The sequence below is a fragment of the Rhinatrema bivittatum genome, chromosome 7 (genome assembly GCF_901001135.1).
Source record: "Rhinatrema bivittatum chromosome 7, aRhiBiv1.1, whole genome shotgun sequence".
NCBI lineage: Eukaryota > Metazoa > Chordata > Amphibia > Gymnophiona > Rhinatrematidae > Rhinatrema > Rhinatrema bivittatum.
This window is the reverse complement of record NC_042621.1, coordinates 49028281-49045654: the sequence shown is the minus strand read 5'-3', so window position 1 is coordinate 49045654 and position 17374 is coordinate 49028281. Positions and strand designations below refer to the sequence as shown.

Genomic DNA, 17374 nt, shown 5'->3' with positions numbered 1-17374 from the left:
CATGTTTAAATGAAATTAAGCAGTTTACCAGTTAGTCCACCAATTCTCCCAGTCCTTTTCCAGGTCATGGAGACCTTCCTGGTTTTTCAGCCTGAACTTCCCTCTCCCAGTTCAGCCTAAAGTTCTATACAATAAACACATTTAATATCACTCCTGATAATCAGCACAAATAAGTCAGTTAACGTAGGTGTCTCTTAAATAGCAACTTATGTACATAAGTGCTGGCCCTACCTGAGACAGCCCCTTTTTAACACATCATATATGCGCATGAATGTGAAAATATGCATGTATTTTTTACTTTTATAAAACACCAATTAAGCGAGTTGAGACTACTTATATACATGTATGCTCATTTTTATGCACCTAATATTTTGAAATTCACCATTTAGTGCGTACTGTTGTATTTTTTTGTGCACATTATTTCAAAATAGCATGTACTAAATCAAAAGCATTAATTTTAGGACTGTTTACTGTAGGTTTCTCTCATTCTCCAAAATGTGCCTTCAGAATATCTGCTTTTGTGTTTCATAGCACTAATGTCCTCTTCCTGCATTTTTTTTATCCTCACTTTATTTTCTACAATCTTATTGGTATAGTTTTTTCCCTTTTCCAAATTAGAGCTCCATCCTTAAATACAGCACACAATAAGGAGTGCTTTGCTTTGCTTCCTGGTTTTGCTAAATAAAGCAATATCACACTCTGCTGCTTCTCACCTTTTCTGTGCACTCTGCTTATTGGATCTCATTGTCAGCATTTGGACAGCTCTAAAACTGGACATTTTAAAAGGGACCAAGTGGCAACTCTTAACCCCTTTCCGGTCCACCCCGAATATATTCATCACTGAGCCTAATGTATTGAGTTTCATGCCCTGAAAGGGGTTAATCTCCCATTGGGATGCACTGGAATAGCAAAATTGAAGGAACAAGATGAAACTTAATAGGCTTTTTAGTCAAAATGAGGACCTCTTCATCCCCATATGGGTTTCTTGGCAGCTCTATGACACTCATACAGTGGGTGAGATAGAAAAACAAAATGGTGGCTATGAGTTGGGTTTCTTAAAGCAACAAGTGCAGAACCCAAATGGATGCATAGAAGTCATTCATGGGCATGATATCACCAACAAAGCTTTAATTGAAATATGATCGACATTCGCATATATTGATTTTTTTTGTTTGTCACATTTTTTCTAGCTTGTTTGACATGGGAGGGGAATATTATTGCTTTGGCTCTGATATTACCTGCACCTTCCCAGCAAATGGAAAGTTCACTGCTGACCAGAAGTCTATCTACAACGCTGTACTCAAGTCATCTCGTGCTGTGATGAAGGCTATCAAGCCAGGTAACAGAACTCCTTTTCTGAACTGCCTCATCTGAGACAGGTGTACTTTAGGGAACAGAATAATTGGTGCCATGTGTACCCTTAAATGTATCGAGAAATGAGCAAATGAAGTGTTGCTGTCTGTTGGCTAAACCTACAAGTTTAATTTTCCTTAATCAGAAGGCTAAGGTGCATGATGGAGGTCAAAGTACACAATGTGATTATAAGGTGAGAATATATGTACTCGTCTACTCAAATAGAAGAAAACCAGAAAGCTGGGAAGACTGGATGAGCCAATTGATCTTTTCTGGTGTCATTTGCTATGAAACCATTATGTAATGCTGTTTTCGTCTTCAGTTTTGTGTTAAGATAAAGAAAATAACTCTCTAGACTTGAATTCTTATAATTCAATATGTTATAAAAACGTTTATGGGTCACAACCTTTTTAGGGTTGTAAAGAACTGGAGCAGCATAATAACCGGTCAGACCTACAGCTGAGAAATGTTTCCAGTGGGCCACTTTTTCAGTTTATAGTGAAGAGTTAGGAAGCACCATAAAATTGAAATGTTTTCAAAATGCACATTTGAAACATGTATTTGAAGAGAGGATAAGTCAAATTTGAATTTTTCTTCCTCTTTTTAAGTGCAACAGAACATTTAAAAAAGACTATATTTAGACCTATGATTATAGATAAATGGGAAGCTGACATAAAGTCTCGATAACGAGACTGAATGCTGGTGTTTAGACAGCAATGGCTAAGTACATTGCTGCTACAAATGCAACACAACAGGCAGAATTCACTCACTTCTCACTAGCACGTTATGAGACGTTAGAGGCTTTGATTGCATTCTCCCCGTCCAAACTTCAAAGAAGATATCCAGCAAATCCCACTGTGGCCTTTGTAATGTGACTTGAAGAGATGGATCAGTATGCAATTGACAATACCCTGTTCCCATTAGAGCATGTTGGGAGGGGAACAGGATTTTCAATTTTATGGACGGCTCAAAGGTCCCATGTGAAAGTGAATATGATTCTACAAATATAATGTGTCAAAACCTGTAACTGATACCTTGTTCGTGAAAGCATTTTTTTTTACCCTTGGGGAGCTGGAAATAGAAAAGGTGACTTTGATTCCTGCTGCATTATATAGCTAGCATCAGAACAGGAGGGGGGAGAGCTGGAGGGGTTATGGTCCCACCAAAAGATGGGCCGGCAAGCAAAAAGCATCAGAGACTCTTCCCACAAACAGAGCCCTGCCCTTCCACGGCCTTGGGAAGGGCGGCAAAATTCGACCCTACCCATGGAATTGGCCAATCCGGGCCAAACTGCCGTGGGAGACTGAACAGCTTCTCAAAACGAAAACATGGATGGCAGTGGGACTGGCACATTTTCCCTCTCCTTCTCCCGTGCACACCCGCTCACTCTAGAAGATCATTGATGGGACAGTGCAATCTATCCCCTCCCCCATGTGATCTCTTCACTAACCAGAGCAGCAGTGAAAGAAGAGAAGGGTTGGCAGCCTTACAGCATCCCAGACGTATTCCCCTCCTCCTCTGCCAGGCCGAGCGTCACACACTACACTTGGCCCTGGCAGGGGAGGAGGAAAAGGATGCTGTAAGGCTGTCATCCTCTTCTTGTTTCATTCATGCCACAGTTAGTGAAGGGTTCGGGGGGGGGGATCAAGTGAGTAGACATGAGTCAGTGGGTGGGGCATAATCAACTGGGGATGAGAGGGAGGGAGTGAACCGATCACTGATAGGGGGAAGGGAACCACGGTGAGTGATGGGTTCATCGGGGGTGGGGGTGGGAGGAAGTAAAGCAATGTGAATGAGGGGTTCATGAGGGAGGAAGGGAGTTGAAACAGTGTGAGGTAGGGGAGAGGTAGAGGAGGGATGCTAAAGAGTGAGGAGAGGAAGGGGCAGGGGAAGAGGAAGATGATGTAATAGAAGAGAGCAAGGGTGGGGAACGGATGGGACAGGGGGCAAAGACAATAGAGGATGGAAGAAAAAAAGGGCTGAAGAGAGAAGAGGCTGAGGGAGAGAAGTGGGAGAACAGGAGAGAGGTGAGGCCTATGAGTAGGGGATAGGGGATTTTAATAGGGAAGAGAGAGGAAAACGTTTCCCTGCCCCCAGTCCCCTCCTCTGCCAGCAGCCTCTTCCATTTCATCAACCATTCTCTCTTCTGTGTTCAGCCTCTTCTCTCATCTTCTGTCCCCTGCCTATCCTCTCCCCTCTCTCTCCCACCCTTTCTCTCTCCCCTTGCCCACATCTTCTCTTCTCCCTTTGATCTACCTCCTCCTCCTTTCCCCTGCTCACTTACCTCTTGGTCTCCCATCTTGCTGCCACCCCTCCCCCTCCTCGTGCTCTCTTTCCTGTCTGCCCTCTCCCCCTACCCACCATCCACATGAAAAAGGACAAGGGCTCGGCAGCCCCAATAGAATTACTCATATGTTGGACTGACAAGCTTTTAAGATGGATATCGTGTTGGAGGCTGCAGAGCCTTCATCATTTTTCTTAAAGGGGGGGGGGGGCAGATCTCTTTCCTCTCCCCTCAGCCACCTCCTCTTTTTTCCTGCCTGTCCCTTTCTCTCTTTCACCTGCAAACAGCCCTTTCCTCCTGTTTCAACTCTTTCCTCTCACCCCTTCAGCATCTTCTCTCTTCCTATCCCCCTCTTCACCCTTCAGACCTTCCTGTCTCCCCTATTTCCAACCCCTTCCTCTTGCCCTTGCTCTCTTATTCTTCTCAGCTCTCTTCTTACCCATCTATGCTCTCTCCATCTGCCCCCACCTCCTCATTGTTACATGAAGAATATATGTAAGAAAAAATGATATAAATTATAGACCAGGGCACCCCCCCCCCCCAACTAAAAAGGCATCCCACTGTTCCTGAATCGCCTATGGTTTTAGATGCCAGATGAGCTTTTAATGACCGCACATGTAGATTTACATAGAACAAACAACCGCATTCAATAATTTCGGGCGACACCAGCAAGCACCTTTTATTTCTCTTTTTATTCAAACTCTATGGAATTTAGCCAAAAGGAAATGTTTTTGGAATCAACTGCTGTGGTGGCTTTTATTGGTCTAGTGATGATACTTGCACACGTTTTTAAGCCATTAGCACAATCGTAGCTTTTCAGAGAAAAAGCTTTGTGCCCAAAGTACATTTGTCCTAATTTTATCTTATCAGCTTTTCCCCACCAGACACCAAGCACGTGGGACTTTGGTTTATTGCTGCTGGTTATAGCCTGTGTTAGACTTAGAGAGCAGTTGGCATTGGCCCCCCAAGTCTAAAATCCTCCAATTACAGGGCTGAGAGCAGAAAGAGAAGATGCAGTAGGCTGCTCTCCCAAGACAAGCATTTTGCTGAGCAGGCTGTGTGTGATCATCTTCATTTGCAGATTAGCCAAAACTGATTTTTCAGTGATTAAATGGGAGAGCAAGATGAACACAGTTACATGCTGTTCAGTTACCTTTGCAAGCACTCCGGTATAAACATTCTTGTAGCTGCTGAGAAATTTCAAGCTCTTAAATGGTGGTAGGCTTGCAGCTTCCTTTTTCAGTGGCACTGTTAACCTATGGAATGAATATGTGCCCAAACACTTGGGACCTTGTGGAGGGGGGTGATGCCTGAAGCAAAATCCTTCTCTGATCAACGAGGCAGGAGCTCATTTTCTGAAGTAATTTTGCTGAAGACAGCTGGGTAATGAGAGCATTCAAGACGTTAGAAGTTCCAGACAAGGATTTGGGAGTAAGAAAGGGATATTCATGGACTCTAACTTCTAAAATTAGCCCCTTCTTTAACTTAGGCTGAGGCCTTTATATGTTATATGAATGTTTAAACACTGAAAGCTGCATTTTCAAAAACTTAATCAGGACCATGCAAATTAAATGACTTGTGTGCATAAGTTAGCCACATCTACAGTCTGGATTTTCAGCGATCAGAAAATGTTTGTAAAATCATGACAAGCATAAATTCCATGGGTGAAATAAATAGTTACAATGTTATGCATATCGGTGGTATGCTGTGTAGGTGCATCACTTTGCCTACCTTGCCCATTTCATGGAAAGTAAAGTTCTGTGTTCATATTTAGTCGCACAGCAGCAGCGTCTTCAAAGTTGACTTGTGCGTGTGTTTTCTATTTGAAAATCAGGCTGGTTTAGTGTGTGCTTGAAATTATGCATGCAACTGCAGAGTAAAATTTGCCCATCAATCTTTTTCTGTATCCTCACCATAAATGTGCATTCATGTGTAATTTAAAAGTAAAACAGGGAATAGATCTTAGATGTACATGTGTAAATAAAAATATTGTACATGACTGGGATTTTAATTAGTCAAGCCTTTCCTTCATTTACAGATGACAGCTATAATTTGTTAAATGGGATTGGGTGTTAGGGGTTATAAGGCCATGTCACCATGCTAACTGGCGCATATTAATGTATGTATAGGATGTTTGATTCTTAGGGGTCAGTTTTCAAAGATTATACAAGGGTTGTGCATGTAAAATTGTGATAGCCACATGTATGTAGCCCTCATGCGTGGTAAGCAAATGTTTGGAAGGTTAGAAGTATTCGCATGCTTACCATTTTATGTGTACTTCTACGCGTGTAAAACAGTGCGTTCTGGAGCAGGATTTGAAAGCACATGCACAAGTAAGTAATTTGTAAATGATGTACATGCAACAGACACACGTGCTTTTACACCTGCTGTTTGAGTCGTGGAAATGAAATTGAACTTTTCTTTCATCTGTAGTTTTTGGATGGGAGGTCTGGGTCACATGATAGTAGATCATAATAAACTGGGATTAAAAGTACACAATATTTTCAGCAGCAGATTACATGCATATATTTTAAAATAGCTGCCTCTGTGCATAAATTGAGAGTTATTACATGCACAGATTACAGTTATTTCTTGCATAAAATATATATGTGTCCACATATACAATAGGTGCACAAATTATGCGGGTCCTGCATTTAAAAAAATATGCATGTACTTGAAACACAAGCGCATATTTTTGGGGCGGACATGCACAGTATTTTATATAATGCGCGCCTGCTGCCACCCGGTTTATAAAATGCAGGTATATCTTTAAATGCACCGAGTTATGCACACTACTGAAAATTACCCTCTTAATGTATATTCTTTTTCTTTCTTTGCATTAGCAAGAATGTAAAGATTTTAATTATGGAGTATGATTGAATAATTAAGACACACAAAAGGTTTTCTTTTCTTGTAAGTAATTTGCAAGGGGCAAATACCTTTTTATACTTTTTGTTTTTGGTGCAAAAGTATTTACACTTGTCAAGTTAGGAAATAGAAAATAAGTTTCTAGTTCCCTGTACGTACCAGGATCAGTCCAAACGGTGGGTTATGTCCCCCGTCCAGCAGATGGAGTCAGATCAGAGCTCGAGAGTGCCACCTCATATAGCAGCGCACCCTCTGCTGGAGCTCAGTATCTTTCTGACTCCAGCAGATGCGAGTTGGGGAAATCAGTGCTTCCCCAGTGTGACAGGTTTTTTGGTTATTTTCTCTCTTTTCTCAGTTCTTCCTGTCATGTTTTATTTCTATTAACAATTTGGATCCAGTTGTACAAAAAAAAAAGTTTAATTTTAATTTCTGAGGAGGCGTGCTTTTCTCTGCTCTGTCTCCTTCTGTGTTTACCTCTCCGTCCCTTGAGGATTCGCTGGGGGGGTAAGTTTTATTCTTTGTACAAATTTTATTTTCAGCTATTTCCTTTGACGGTCCCGCGGCCCGGCAGACTTTCTCGCGGGCCTGGGCGCGCCGGCAGAAGGGGGTTTCCCGCCGGCGCTTGAAGACTCGGGCGGGTTATGAAGGCCTTTAGGCCCCCCCGCGGTGCGTTTCGTTTTGGCCCCCCCCACCGCGGCGTTTGTTTTTCAGCGGCGCTGCCATGCCGCGATTCTCCTGTTGCGAGACCTGCAGCGACCCGGGGTCTCGTTTTTCGTGGGAGGGTGTGTGTCCGCGATGCCTCCCAGAGGGGGAAGGTGAAGCGCACACCTCTGTCTCGCTCGCGACACCATCCTCCCCGCAGCCTGGGCAGCGAGGGCCGGCCACTTCCTTGCCGATGGCGGGAAAGGCGGCCATTTTGGAACAGGATCTGAGCGCAGGAAATTCGCCGGAGGAGAAAGGGGCTGTTATGGGGCCCCCCCGCCTGCATCGTTGTCCCGAGGAAGGTCGACTCGCTCATCCACCCCCAGGGGACCCTGCTGCTGCTGCGCCTCCCGGGCTGCCCTTTTTCTCCCCGGACTTTATTCTCAAGATACACACAGCTTATTTACAGGGCCTGGCAGCTCCGGGAGGTGTCCCAGCAGGTCCTCCTGCACAAAAAATTCCTAAGCTCGCAGTCCCTCCCCCCGGGTCCCTGACCCCGGCTGGGGCAGTTCCGGGGACCTCTGCCTTGCCATCTCAGCCACGGTTGGTGGGAGCGGCTTCCACTTCGGGGGCTGACCCCTTCGATCTTCCGGACCCTGCACACCCGGAGGGACAGGCGGAGGGTGACGATCCTCGCGCCCTGCGCATTTTCCACAAAGAGGAGCTGGAGGACCTCCTCCAGCAGACCCTGCAGGAGCTAGATCTGGATCCGCCACCGGATCCCCCGGCACCAGTGACCCCGGCGATTGCGACCTCATCAAAAAAAGGGGATCCAGTTCTGGCTGCCCTCCGGCCTAGGGCGAAGGCTTTCCCAGTGCATGAGTCTTTTCTACAGCTTCTCACTGGGGAATGGGACGTCCCTGAGGCGGCCTTGAAGGTCACCCGTGCCATGGAAAAACTTTATCCCTTGCCGGAGGATTTTTTGGATTTCATTCGATTCCCTAAAGTGGATTCGGCGGTCTCAGCGGTGACGAAACGGACCACGATCCCCGTCACTGGCGGGACGGCCCTACGGGACACGCAGGACCGCAAGCTGGAGACGTTCCTTAAGAGGGTATTTGAAGTTTCGGCCTTGGGAATGCGGGCCGTCATGTGCAGTTCTTTGACTCAGAGGGCCAGTCTCCTGTGGGTTCAACAGCTCTTAACTTCCCAGCAGTTACCTCCGGAGGAAGCCGCCCAGGCCGACAGCCTGGAGTCTGCCGTTGCTTACGGGGCTGATGCCCTGTATGACCTATTCCGTGTACTGGCTCGGTCCATGGTTTCTGTGGTGGCAGCACGGAGGCTCCTGTGGCTGCGGAATTGGTCTGCGGACGCCTCGTCCAAGTCTAGCCTGGGTTCTATGCCTTTTCGGGGGAAGTTTCTCTTCGGCAATGATCTCGATGAAATCATCAAGTCGCTGGGGGAGAACTCGGTACATCGTCTGCCTGAAGACAGGCAGCGTCCTTACCGGGCTTTTGCCTCCTCTATGACCAGGGCTAGGGCACAGCGGCGTTACAGGTCGTACCGACAACCTGCCTCCCGCGCTGCTCCCAGTAGATCTCAACCTTGGTCGCGTTCCTTTCGAGGGCGGCGGCCCGCGAGAGAGACCTCAGGACAGGGGAATCCTCCCCCCAAATCTTCCCAATGATGCCAGAGCGACCCACTCCTCCGGTCCGCCCATAGGGGGCAGACTCGCGGCTTTCTTCAAGGAGTGGGTACATATTACCTCAGACCAGTGGGTGCTGGACACCATACAACACGGTTACGCCTTGGAGTTTGTCCGTCCGCCAAGAGACAGGTTCGTCTTCTCTCCTTGCGGCTCCGATCTCAAGCGGATGGCGGTTCAACAGACGTTGGACCGGCTCCAGGACATCGAGGCTATTGTTCCCGTTCCCTCCGCCGAGGTGGGCTCGGGCCATTATTCCATCTACTTCGTAGTTCCCAAAAAGGACGATTCGTTCAGACCCATACTGGACTTAAAGGAAGTAAACCGCTCGCTGCGGGTCAGTCGGTTCCGCATGGAGACGTTGCGGTCGGTAATTGCAGCAGTCCACCAGGGGGAGTTCCTGGCTTCTCTGGATCTGACAGAGGCGAATCTACACATCCCTATATGCCCGGACCACAGACGTTATCTCCGCTTCAAAGTTCTGGGTCAGCATTTTCAGTTCCGGGCCCTGCCTTTCGGACTCGCGACGGCTCCACGGACTTTCACCAAGATCATGGTGGTGGTGGCGGCGGCCCTTCGGGAGGGGATCTTAGTACATCCCTACCTGGACGACTGGCTGGTGCGGGCAAAGTCCTTCTCGCATGGACAGGCCTCGGTGGCCAGAGTTTTGGAGATGCTTCGCTCCCTAGGCTGGGTGGTGAATCTGACCAAGAGTTCCCTAGTTCCTTCTCAGCGCTTGGATTTTCTGGGAGCGACCTTCGACACTCAGCAAGGCATGGTTTTCCTACGAGCGGACAAGGCCCTCTCCTTGAGGGAGCACATCAGGCACTTCGCGTCCTTGACGGAACCCACCGCTTGGAATTATCTACAGCTTCTGGGAGTGATGGCATCCACCATAGACATGGTTCCCTGGGCATTTGCACACTTACGCCCACTGCAGGCGTCCCTGCTCTCTCGTTGGAAACCGGTGTCACAGGAGTATCAGGTGATTCTGCCTCTTCCTCAGTCGGCTCGCGACAGTCTAGAGTGGTGGCTGGTCCCGGCTCACCTGGCTCGCGGCGTCTCTCTAGAGGTTCCATCTTGGGTAGTGGTGACCACCGACGCCAGCCTCGTGGGGTGGGGCGCCGTCTGCGAGCGCAGCGCCATACAGGGGACATGGTCTCCGAAGGAGGCGAGGTGGCCGATCAATCGTCTGGAGACCAGAGCAGTACGTCTCGCGCTGCAACGTTTCCTCCCTCTGCTTCGGAGCAGGGAGGTACGGATTCTCTCGGACAACGCGACTACTGTGGCTTACATCAATCGTCAAGGAGGAACGAGGAGCGCACAGGTTTCAGCCGAAATCACGCTCCTGATGGCATGGGCGGAACTTCATCTGGTTCGGCTCGCAGCCTCTCACATTGCCGGCGTGGACAACATTCAGGCAGATTACCTGAGTCGGCAAAGGCTGGACCCCGGCGAATGGTCTCTCTCCGACGAAGCGATGGCTCTCCTGGTTCGTCGCTGGGGAACCCCTCGACTAGACTTGATGGCGACCACGCTCAACGCCAAGGCTCCGCGCTTCTTCAGTCGCAGAAGGGAGCGGGGGGCAGAGGGGGTGGATGCTCTCACGCTGCCATGGCCAAAAGGTCAGCTGCTCTATGTTTTTCCTCCCTGGCCCTTGGTGGGGAAAATACTTCGCAGAATAGAGACTCACAGCGGCCCTGTGATTCTCGTAGCGCCGGAGTGGCCGCGTCGGCCTTGGTTTGCAGACCTCCTGCACATGTCGGTGGACGGACCGATCCGTCTGAGTCATCTTCCCCGGCTCCTGCAGCAGGGACCGGTATTTTTCGAGCAGGCGGCACTCTTTTGTCTTGCGGCATGGCTTTTGAACGGCGCCGCCTCCGCCGCAGAGGCTATCCAGAGGCGGTAATCTCCACGATGCTCAAGGCACGCAAGCCTTCCACTTCCGTGGCCTACGTTCGCGTATGGAAGGTTTTCGAGTCTTGGTGTGTCGACCATGGGGCCCGGCCCACGGAGGCGTCGGTTCCACTGATCCTGCAATTTTTGCAGGACGGGCTGGATAAGGGTCTGGCATACAATTCCCTCAGAGTGCAAGTAGCGGCCCTGAATGTTCTGGTACAGACAGCAGTCTCCCTGCCTCTCCAACCGGATATCGCACGCTTCCTGAAGGGGGTCCGGCATTTGCGGCCACCGGTCAGGGATCCTTGTCCGTCGTGGAGTCTCAACCTGGTTCTTCGAGCCCTGGCGGGCGCGCCCTTCGAGCCTCTGCGGGGGGCTTCGCTGAAGGATCTCACTCTGAAGACTGTTTTTCTGGTGGCAATCTGCTCTGCCCGCCGCATTTCGGAACTGCAGGCTCTCTCCTGCAGGGAACCTTACCTGCGCATTTCGGAAGCGGGATCTCGCTATGTACGGTGCCATCTTTCCTTCCGAAGGTGGTCTCTTCATTTCACATGAATCAGACGGTGGAACTCCCGACGTTCTCTCCTGAGGAATCGAAGTCTCTTCGTCATTTGGATGTCAAGCGGGTGCTCCTCCACTACCTGGAGGTTACCAATGACTTCCGTGTTTCCGATCACCTGTTTGTTCTCTGGTCGGGACCTAAAAAGGGCTCCCCCGCGTCAAAGACGACTATCGCCCGCTGTATCAAGGATGCCATTTCGGCGTCTTACATTGGATCCGGTCGGGATCCGCCTACGGGCGTCAGAGCTCATTCTACACGCTCTCAGGCTGCGTCTTGGGCGGAGTCTCGTTCAGTCTCTCCGCAGGAGATCTGCCGGGCGGCGACGTGGAAGTCACTGCATACCTTTGCTAGGCATTATCGGCTACACCTGACGCCTTCGGCTTCTGAACATTTTGGTGATCAGGTTATCCGAGCAGGGCTCTCAGGGGCCCACCCGGTTTAGGGAAGCTTTGGTACATCCCACCGTCTGGACTGATCCTGGTACGTACAGGGAAAAGAAAATTATTCCTTACCTGCTAATTTTCGTTCCTGTAGTACCATGGATCAGTCCAGACGCCCACCACTTTGGGACTGTGAGCCTCTGCTCGGCCTTGTATCTGTAGCTGTCTCTTTTCTGTCTTCTTGCTAAGGGGATTGGTACAGCTCCTCATAGTTTTGACTGTTCCGACCTAGTTCTAGGTCGTGCATGTTCTTGTTCTTGATGTTTACTTACGTCAGTTTGTTTGATCCAAATTGTTCTTGTTTTTCTTGCTCGTTTTGGGCTTTGTTATTCATGATACTGAGCTCCAGCAGAGGGTGCGCTGCTATATGAGGTGGCACTCTCGAGCTCTGATCTGACTCCATCTGCTGGACGGGGGACATAACCCACCGTCTGGACTGATCCATGGTACTACAGGAACGAAAATTAGCAGGTAAGGAATAATTTTCTTTTAGCCTGCCACAGGATTCACTGTGCATAGCAATTCTTGTCTTCGATCACCTTGAATTGTCCAGGATTATTTGGGGACAGTAAGTAGGATGATATGCAACTTGTTTAGAATCTGTTGGTTTTGGATCACAAATATATTTGACTCATTCCGAGGAGGGTTAGGGAGAGTGAAAGGGAAGAAGGGAAGAGAAGGAGAGGATGATGATGCCAGAGGGTTGGGAATAGGGAAGGTGATGATATGCCACAATGAAGTGGCAGAATAATCTTGACTATGCCCTATGTCATATAAAAGGTTATGTGCCTTTGAGAGGTAAGAATCCTGTGTTCAGCACAAGCAATCCATCAATTCTTTCTTCAGGCTATCATACTAGGTAAGATATGCTGTCCTGGGTACTTCAAAATACTCAGGAAGCAAGTGGCTATTTGGTAACCTGAGGCAGCATAAGTTGTGTTCAAGCATGTTTTAGTACTGATATTGGTCAGCCTCTCTTTTTTTTTTTTTTGCCCTTTTCTCATTAAATCTGTGAATAAAGATGTGGCTGTCATAATAATTCCTTTGCTTGGTGTTTAGTTTTGGTGTTCATTTTGCTGTGCATCCCTGTCTATGCAGAATAAAAAGCAGGCAGCCAGCAGTTTCCTCCTGCTCCTTTGAGATTCCAGCCCAATTGGGCGTCATCTTCTACTGGGCTTTGGCACCATAAACCTTCTATTGCAATTACCTGGAGTTGTTTCCCTGTTTTTATGCCCCACATCCCCAATTGTTCCCAGCCATGTATGCAATATTATTCGTGGAAAGCGGGCGCTGACTTTTCAGCGCCCGCTTTCTTAACGCATGCATGATGCACCACGCAATACGCAAATTAGGGGGTCTCGCTAGCGCAACCTTAGCACCTCCTTGCTAACTTGGCCCCGCGGTTACCAACGGTCTGCCGGTTATGAACACTGACGCCAATAAACTCAGCATCAGTTTTCATAACTGCAGTCAGCCAGTTATGAAACCCGATGCCAAGCATATCGGCGTCGGTCTTCAAAGTGGCCGGCAGAGAATTTTTTTTTCTTTTAAAAAAAAGTACAGAAAAGCAGTTTTTTCTGCTTTTCTGTACTTTTTTTCAGTGCGCTCGGCTATTAACACCTGCTCCAGGCAGGCGTTAATGTCTGAGCGATAAATGCGCGTCTGAGACGCACATTTATCTTTTTGCATTTGGAGTAAATGAGTAATAGCCTCATTCAGATGCATTTGCACGTGATGAGTGCTAACTCATTCACTCCGTGTCTGACGCGCGTTAAGTAGGCGCTAATCCCCCTATTGCATTAGGGGGTGGATTAGCCCTATTAACCCACGTCCGACAGCGGGTTAAACAGTGCGCTCAGCTGAGCGCACTGTATTGCAGAGGCCCCCTTAATTACTTGTATTTAGTCCTGCCTTTCCAACATAAAGCCCAAGGGTACTTACAGTAACAGATAACATAAATTAAAATCTTAAGTACTCATGAAAGTAAATACATGAACATGAATTTAGACAAATTAAATAAAACTGGTGCAGAGAAAACATGAAATATGGTGGAGAGTTGCATAAAAAGTTATCTAGCATAGCAATAAACCAACTACACATGAACAGCTGTAAATCAGTTAAAAGATGATTTAACAAGTTTATCAAATCTCAGATAACTCTGTGGTCAGTCCAATTTTACTAGAAGGGAGTTTCCTGTTGAAGGCAACATGCAAAAATACAGTTCCTTAGCATTTGGGCAGGTCAGTCCCAACGAGTGGGTTATGCACCAATGCCAGCAAATGGAGACGGAGCAAAAACTGACATCATGGCTATATAGTCCTGCCCTGACATCAGAAACGCCAGTATTCTTCATCTCCAGAAGATGGTGGACATGCATTTCCCTTCAGGGGATTGCCTGTTAGTAAAAAAAAAAAAAAAATTGCATCGGAAAGACAAGTGCCTTCAATCCGGTAGCCTTGACTAGCGTGGACCTAAATTCCAATTAGCAGTTGCAGGCAGAGAGAGGCTTGACGGTGAAGACTTTAGCCCTCTCCCCCCCCATAGTGCGGACCCATTCCTGCTCTCAGCCAGGGAGTTCTGTGAGGTGAGGAGAGAGTGCAGGCTCGGCGTGTTGAGCAGCCATTTGGCTAGGCTCCGCTCCCAGGCTTCTCCCATTTTGGCGCGGGATAAGCCATGGGGTATTTTGTGCGCTTTGTGCTGTAGGACATCGTTGTTGGCTTGCACGTTAGGGTGGGCATCTGTTCTTGTCTGTGAATACAGTTTGAGCGTTCTTCTGGACGCACAACTTGTGCATCCAGTTTAGGCATCAATATTGAGCGTCCAGTTTGAGCAGCGGCCCAGGCTCGTGGGCTTGGATGCACATTGTGCATCCATTTTCGGCATGCTTATATGCGTGGTTAAGCTAGGTGCAAGCCTTCATCAGTCCACATGCTTACAGCATGGTGCCCGCCATGAGGAAACCTAAGCACCTATCTATGTGTCCTTCATGCCATATCAAGGCCATTTAGCTGGTACTTTCTTTAAGCCTGTGTCGGCCCTGCCTGGATACTTGGGGAAATTTACCTCCTTCTGATTTTGCCGGCAATGGTCCATCTCCTTGGTCTGAGGGACTGAGGAAGACATGGCAGGCGTGCCCCCTCCCTTGACTGATCCACAGGTCGAGTCCTCAGGGGACACTGCCTCGTAGGATGTCAGGTTCAGGCTAATGGGGCCTGGCATGGACCCATCTTGACTGATTTATATCCCTTGGATCTGCAGGCCAGAGAGCAATTGCATTTCCCTAGGATGGATGCTTTAGTGTGTTCTGTCATGAAACGTACCACCAGCCCAGTAGAAGGAGGTGCGGCACTGAAGGATGCTCAGGATAGGAGGATTGATTCTATCCTGAAACAAGGCTTTGAGGCAGTGACAATGAACTTGCAAATTGCTTCTTGTTGCACCTTGGTAACTTGGGCTACCTTATGTCTTTGTCGAGATGTAAGGTGGCCCAAGTTACCAAGGTGCAACAAGAAGCGATTTGGCGCTGGGTCCGATATTGGACCTATGACAGAACCGGAAGCTGCCTTCTTGGCTGATGCGGGCTGTGACTTGGTATGCACAGCAGCCAGAGGAGATGCTTCAGATATTGCAGCCAGGCTCACTTTTGTTTGGCAGTGAAGAGTTAAAAATGGTAAATGGGGAGAGACCCATGTCCCTCATTTGCCAGAGGACAAGAAACCCATTGCTGGTCTTTTCGAGTGACTAGCCACTCTTGAGACTACCAGCATTTTTGGTCTTATAGGTGAGGTTCTTCCCAGAAATCCCGAACCTGCTGCAGGTTTCAGTCCTTTCGCCTCTGAGGACCTCAAAAGGACATGAGCTCCGGAGGTGGAGCTCTTTGGTCTTCCCAATGAAAGTTTGCAGGATCCCCTGGTGGTCGCCTATCCCAGTTTTATCACAGGTATTTCCAGATTACTTCAGATCAATGGGTTCTTGAAGTGATTCAGAATGGGTATGGTCTAGAATTTCTTCGCATTCCTCCATATGCCTTCATGATCTCTCCTTACAACTCCCCTCAGAAGAGGGTAGAATTGGAAGCAACATTACAATGTCAGATGAATCTGAAAGTGGTGGTTCCAAAATCGCAGCAAAATATGGGCCAATATTCCAATTATTTTGTTGTGCCCAAGAAGGAAGGGTCATTTCGGCCCATACTGAATCTCAAGGGCATCAGCTGTCATCTATAAATCACGTGTTTCAGGATGGAAATGGTGTCATAATGGCTGTCCAAGCAAGGGAGTATCTCATGTCTCTGGATCTGAAGGAGGCATATCTGCATATTCCCATCCAGTAGAAATATCAGCAGTTCCTCCGAATTGCTATCCTGGATCATCATTACCTGTTTCAGGCCTTTCCTTTTTGACTAGCCACAGCACCCAGGACCTTTTCCAAGATCATGTTGGTGGTCGCTGTGGCCCTACGAAAGGAGGGCATTCTAGTTCACACCTATCTGGATGAATGGTTGATTCAAGTGAAGACTTTGGAAGAGTCTTCATGCTCCCCACAGGGTGGTTTCCTTGCTACAGGAACTGGGCTGGGTGGTGAATCTGGCCAAGAGCAGTTTGCAGCCATCTCAGACTCTGGTGTTCGATTCGATACAAGGCAGAGCAGAGTGTTTCAGCCAGATTCTCAGACGTTGATGCTGCAAGTTCGATCCCTGAGGAACTCTGTTCATCCAACCAGGTGGTCTTATCTACACGTCCTAGGGTTAATGGCTGCCACATTAGAAGTGGTTTCCTTCGCGAGGGCACATATGCGCCCACTTCAGCATGCCTTGCTCTTCCAGTGGAGTCCACAGCCGCAGAACTGTGTGGTGAGGGTGCTCTTTCTGATAGAGGTGAGATCCCAGTTGGACTGGTGGTTCAAGCGGACCATCTCATGAAGAGAATTTCCCTTACAGCACCGGATTGGTTGGTACTCACAACAGCCTCAGAGCTGGGAGGCTCACTATCAGGAGTTGGTGATGCAAGGGTGCTGGAATACAGCAGATCAGCAGTGGAACACCAACAGACTGGAGGCACAAGTGGTTTGGTTGGCGTGCCTGTAGTTAGCCAAACGGCTAGAGGCTCAGGCAGTCCGAATAATGTCCAACAATGCGACAAAGGTGGTTTACATCAATCATCAGGGTGGAACCAAGAGTCAACAAGTGTCGGAGGAAATAGATGCGCTCATAGTGTGGGCAGAGCAGCATCTTCTAAGCATATCCACCTCTCACATTTCCAGAAAGGACAATATCAGAACTGATTTCCTCAGCAGGAGAAGCTTGGACCCAGGAGAATGGGAGCTCACAGACGAGGCCTTTCTGATCCTGGTGAACCGCTGGGGCCTACCGGATCTAGACCTATTGGCAACCTTCAACAACACAAAGGTTTCATGCTTATTCAGTCGCAGGTGGAACTCAAAAGCGATGGGCATCGACGCTCTTATTCAGGACTGGCCACTTGGTGCCCTTCTTTATGCATTTCATTCCCTGGCCTCTGATAGGTAGGCTGGTCCAGAAGATTGCAAGTCAAGCCAACACCATCCTTTTAGTGGCTCTGGATTGGGCTTGAAGGCCATAGAACGCTGATCTCCAGAGACTT

General features: G+C 48.3%; 1 protein-coding gene across 1 annotated transcript in view; it reads left to right on the top strand.

Moving 5' to 3' along the window:
• Positions 1 to 17374, top strand: part of PEPD (peptidase D) — a 766251-nt gene that overhangs the window by 637916 nt on the left and 110961 nt on the right. The window contains exon 12 of the mRNA XM_029608350.1: positions 1191 to 1339. Coding sequence (XP_029464210.1) covers positions 1191 to 1339 — 149 coding nt within the window. The remainder of the gene's footprint in view (positions 1 to 1190; positions 1340 to 17374) is intronic.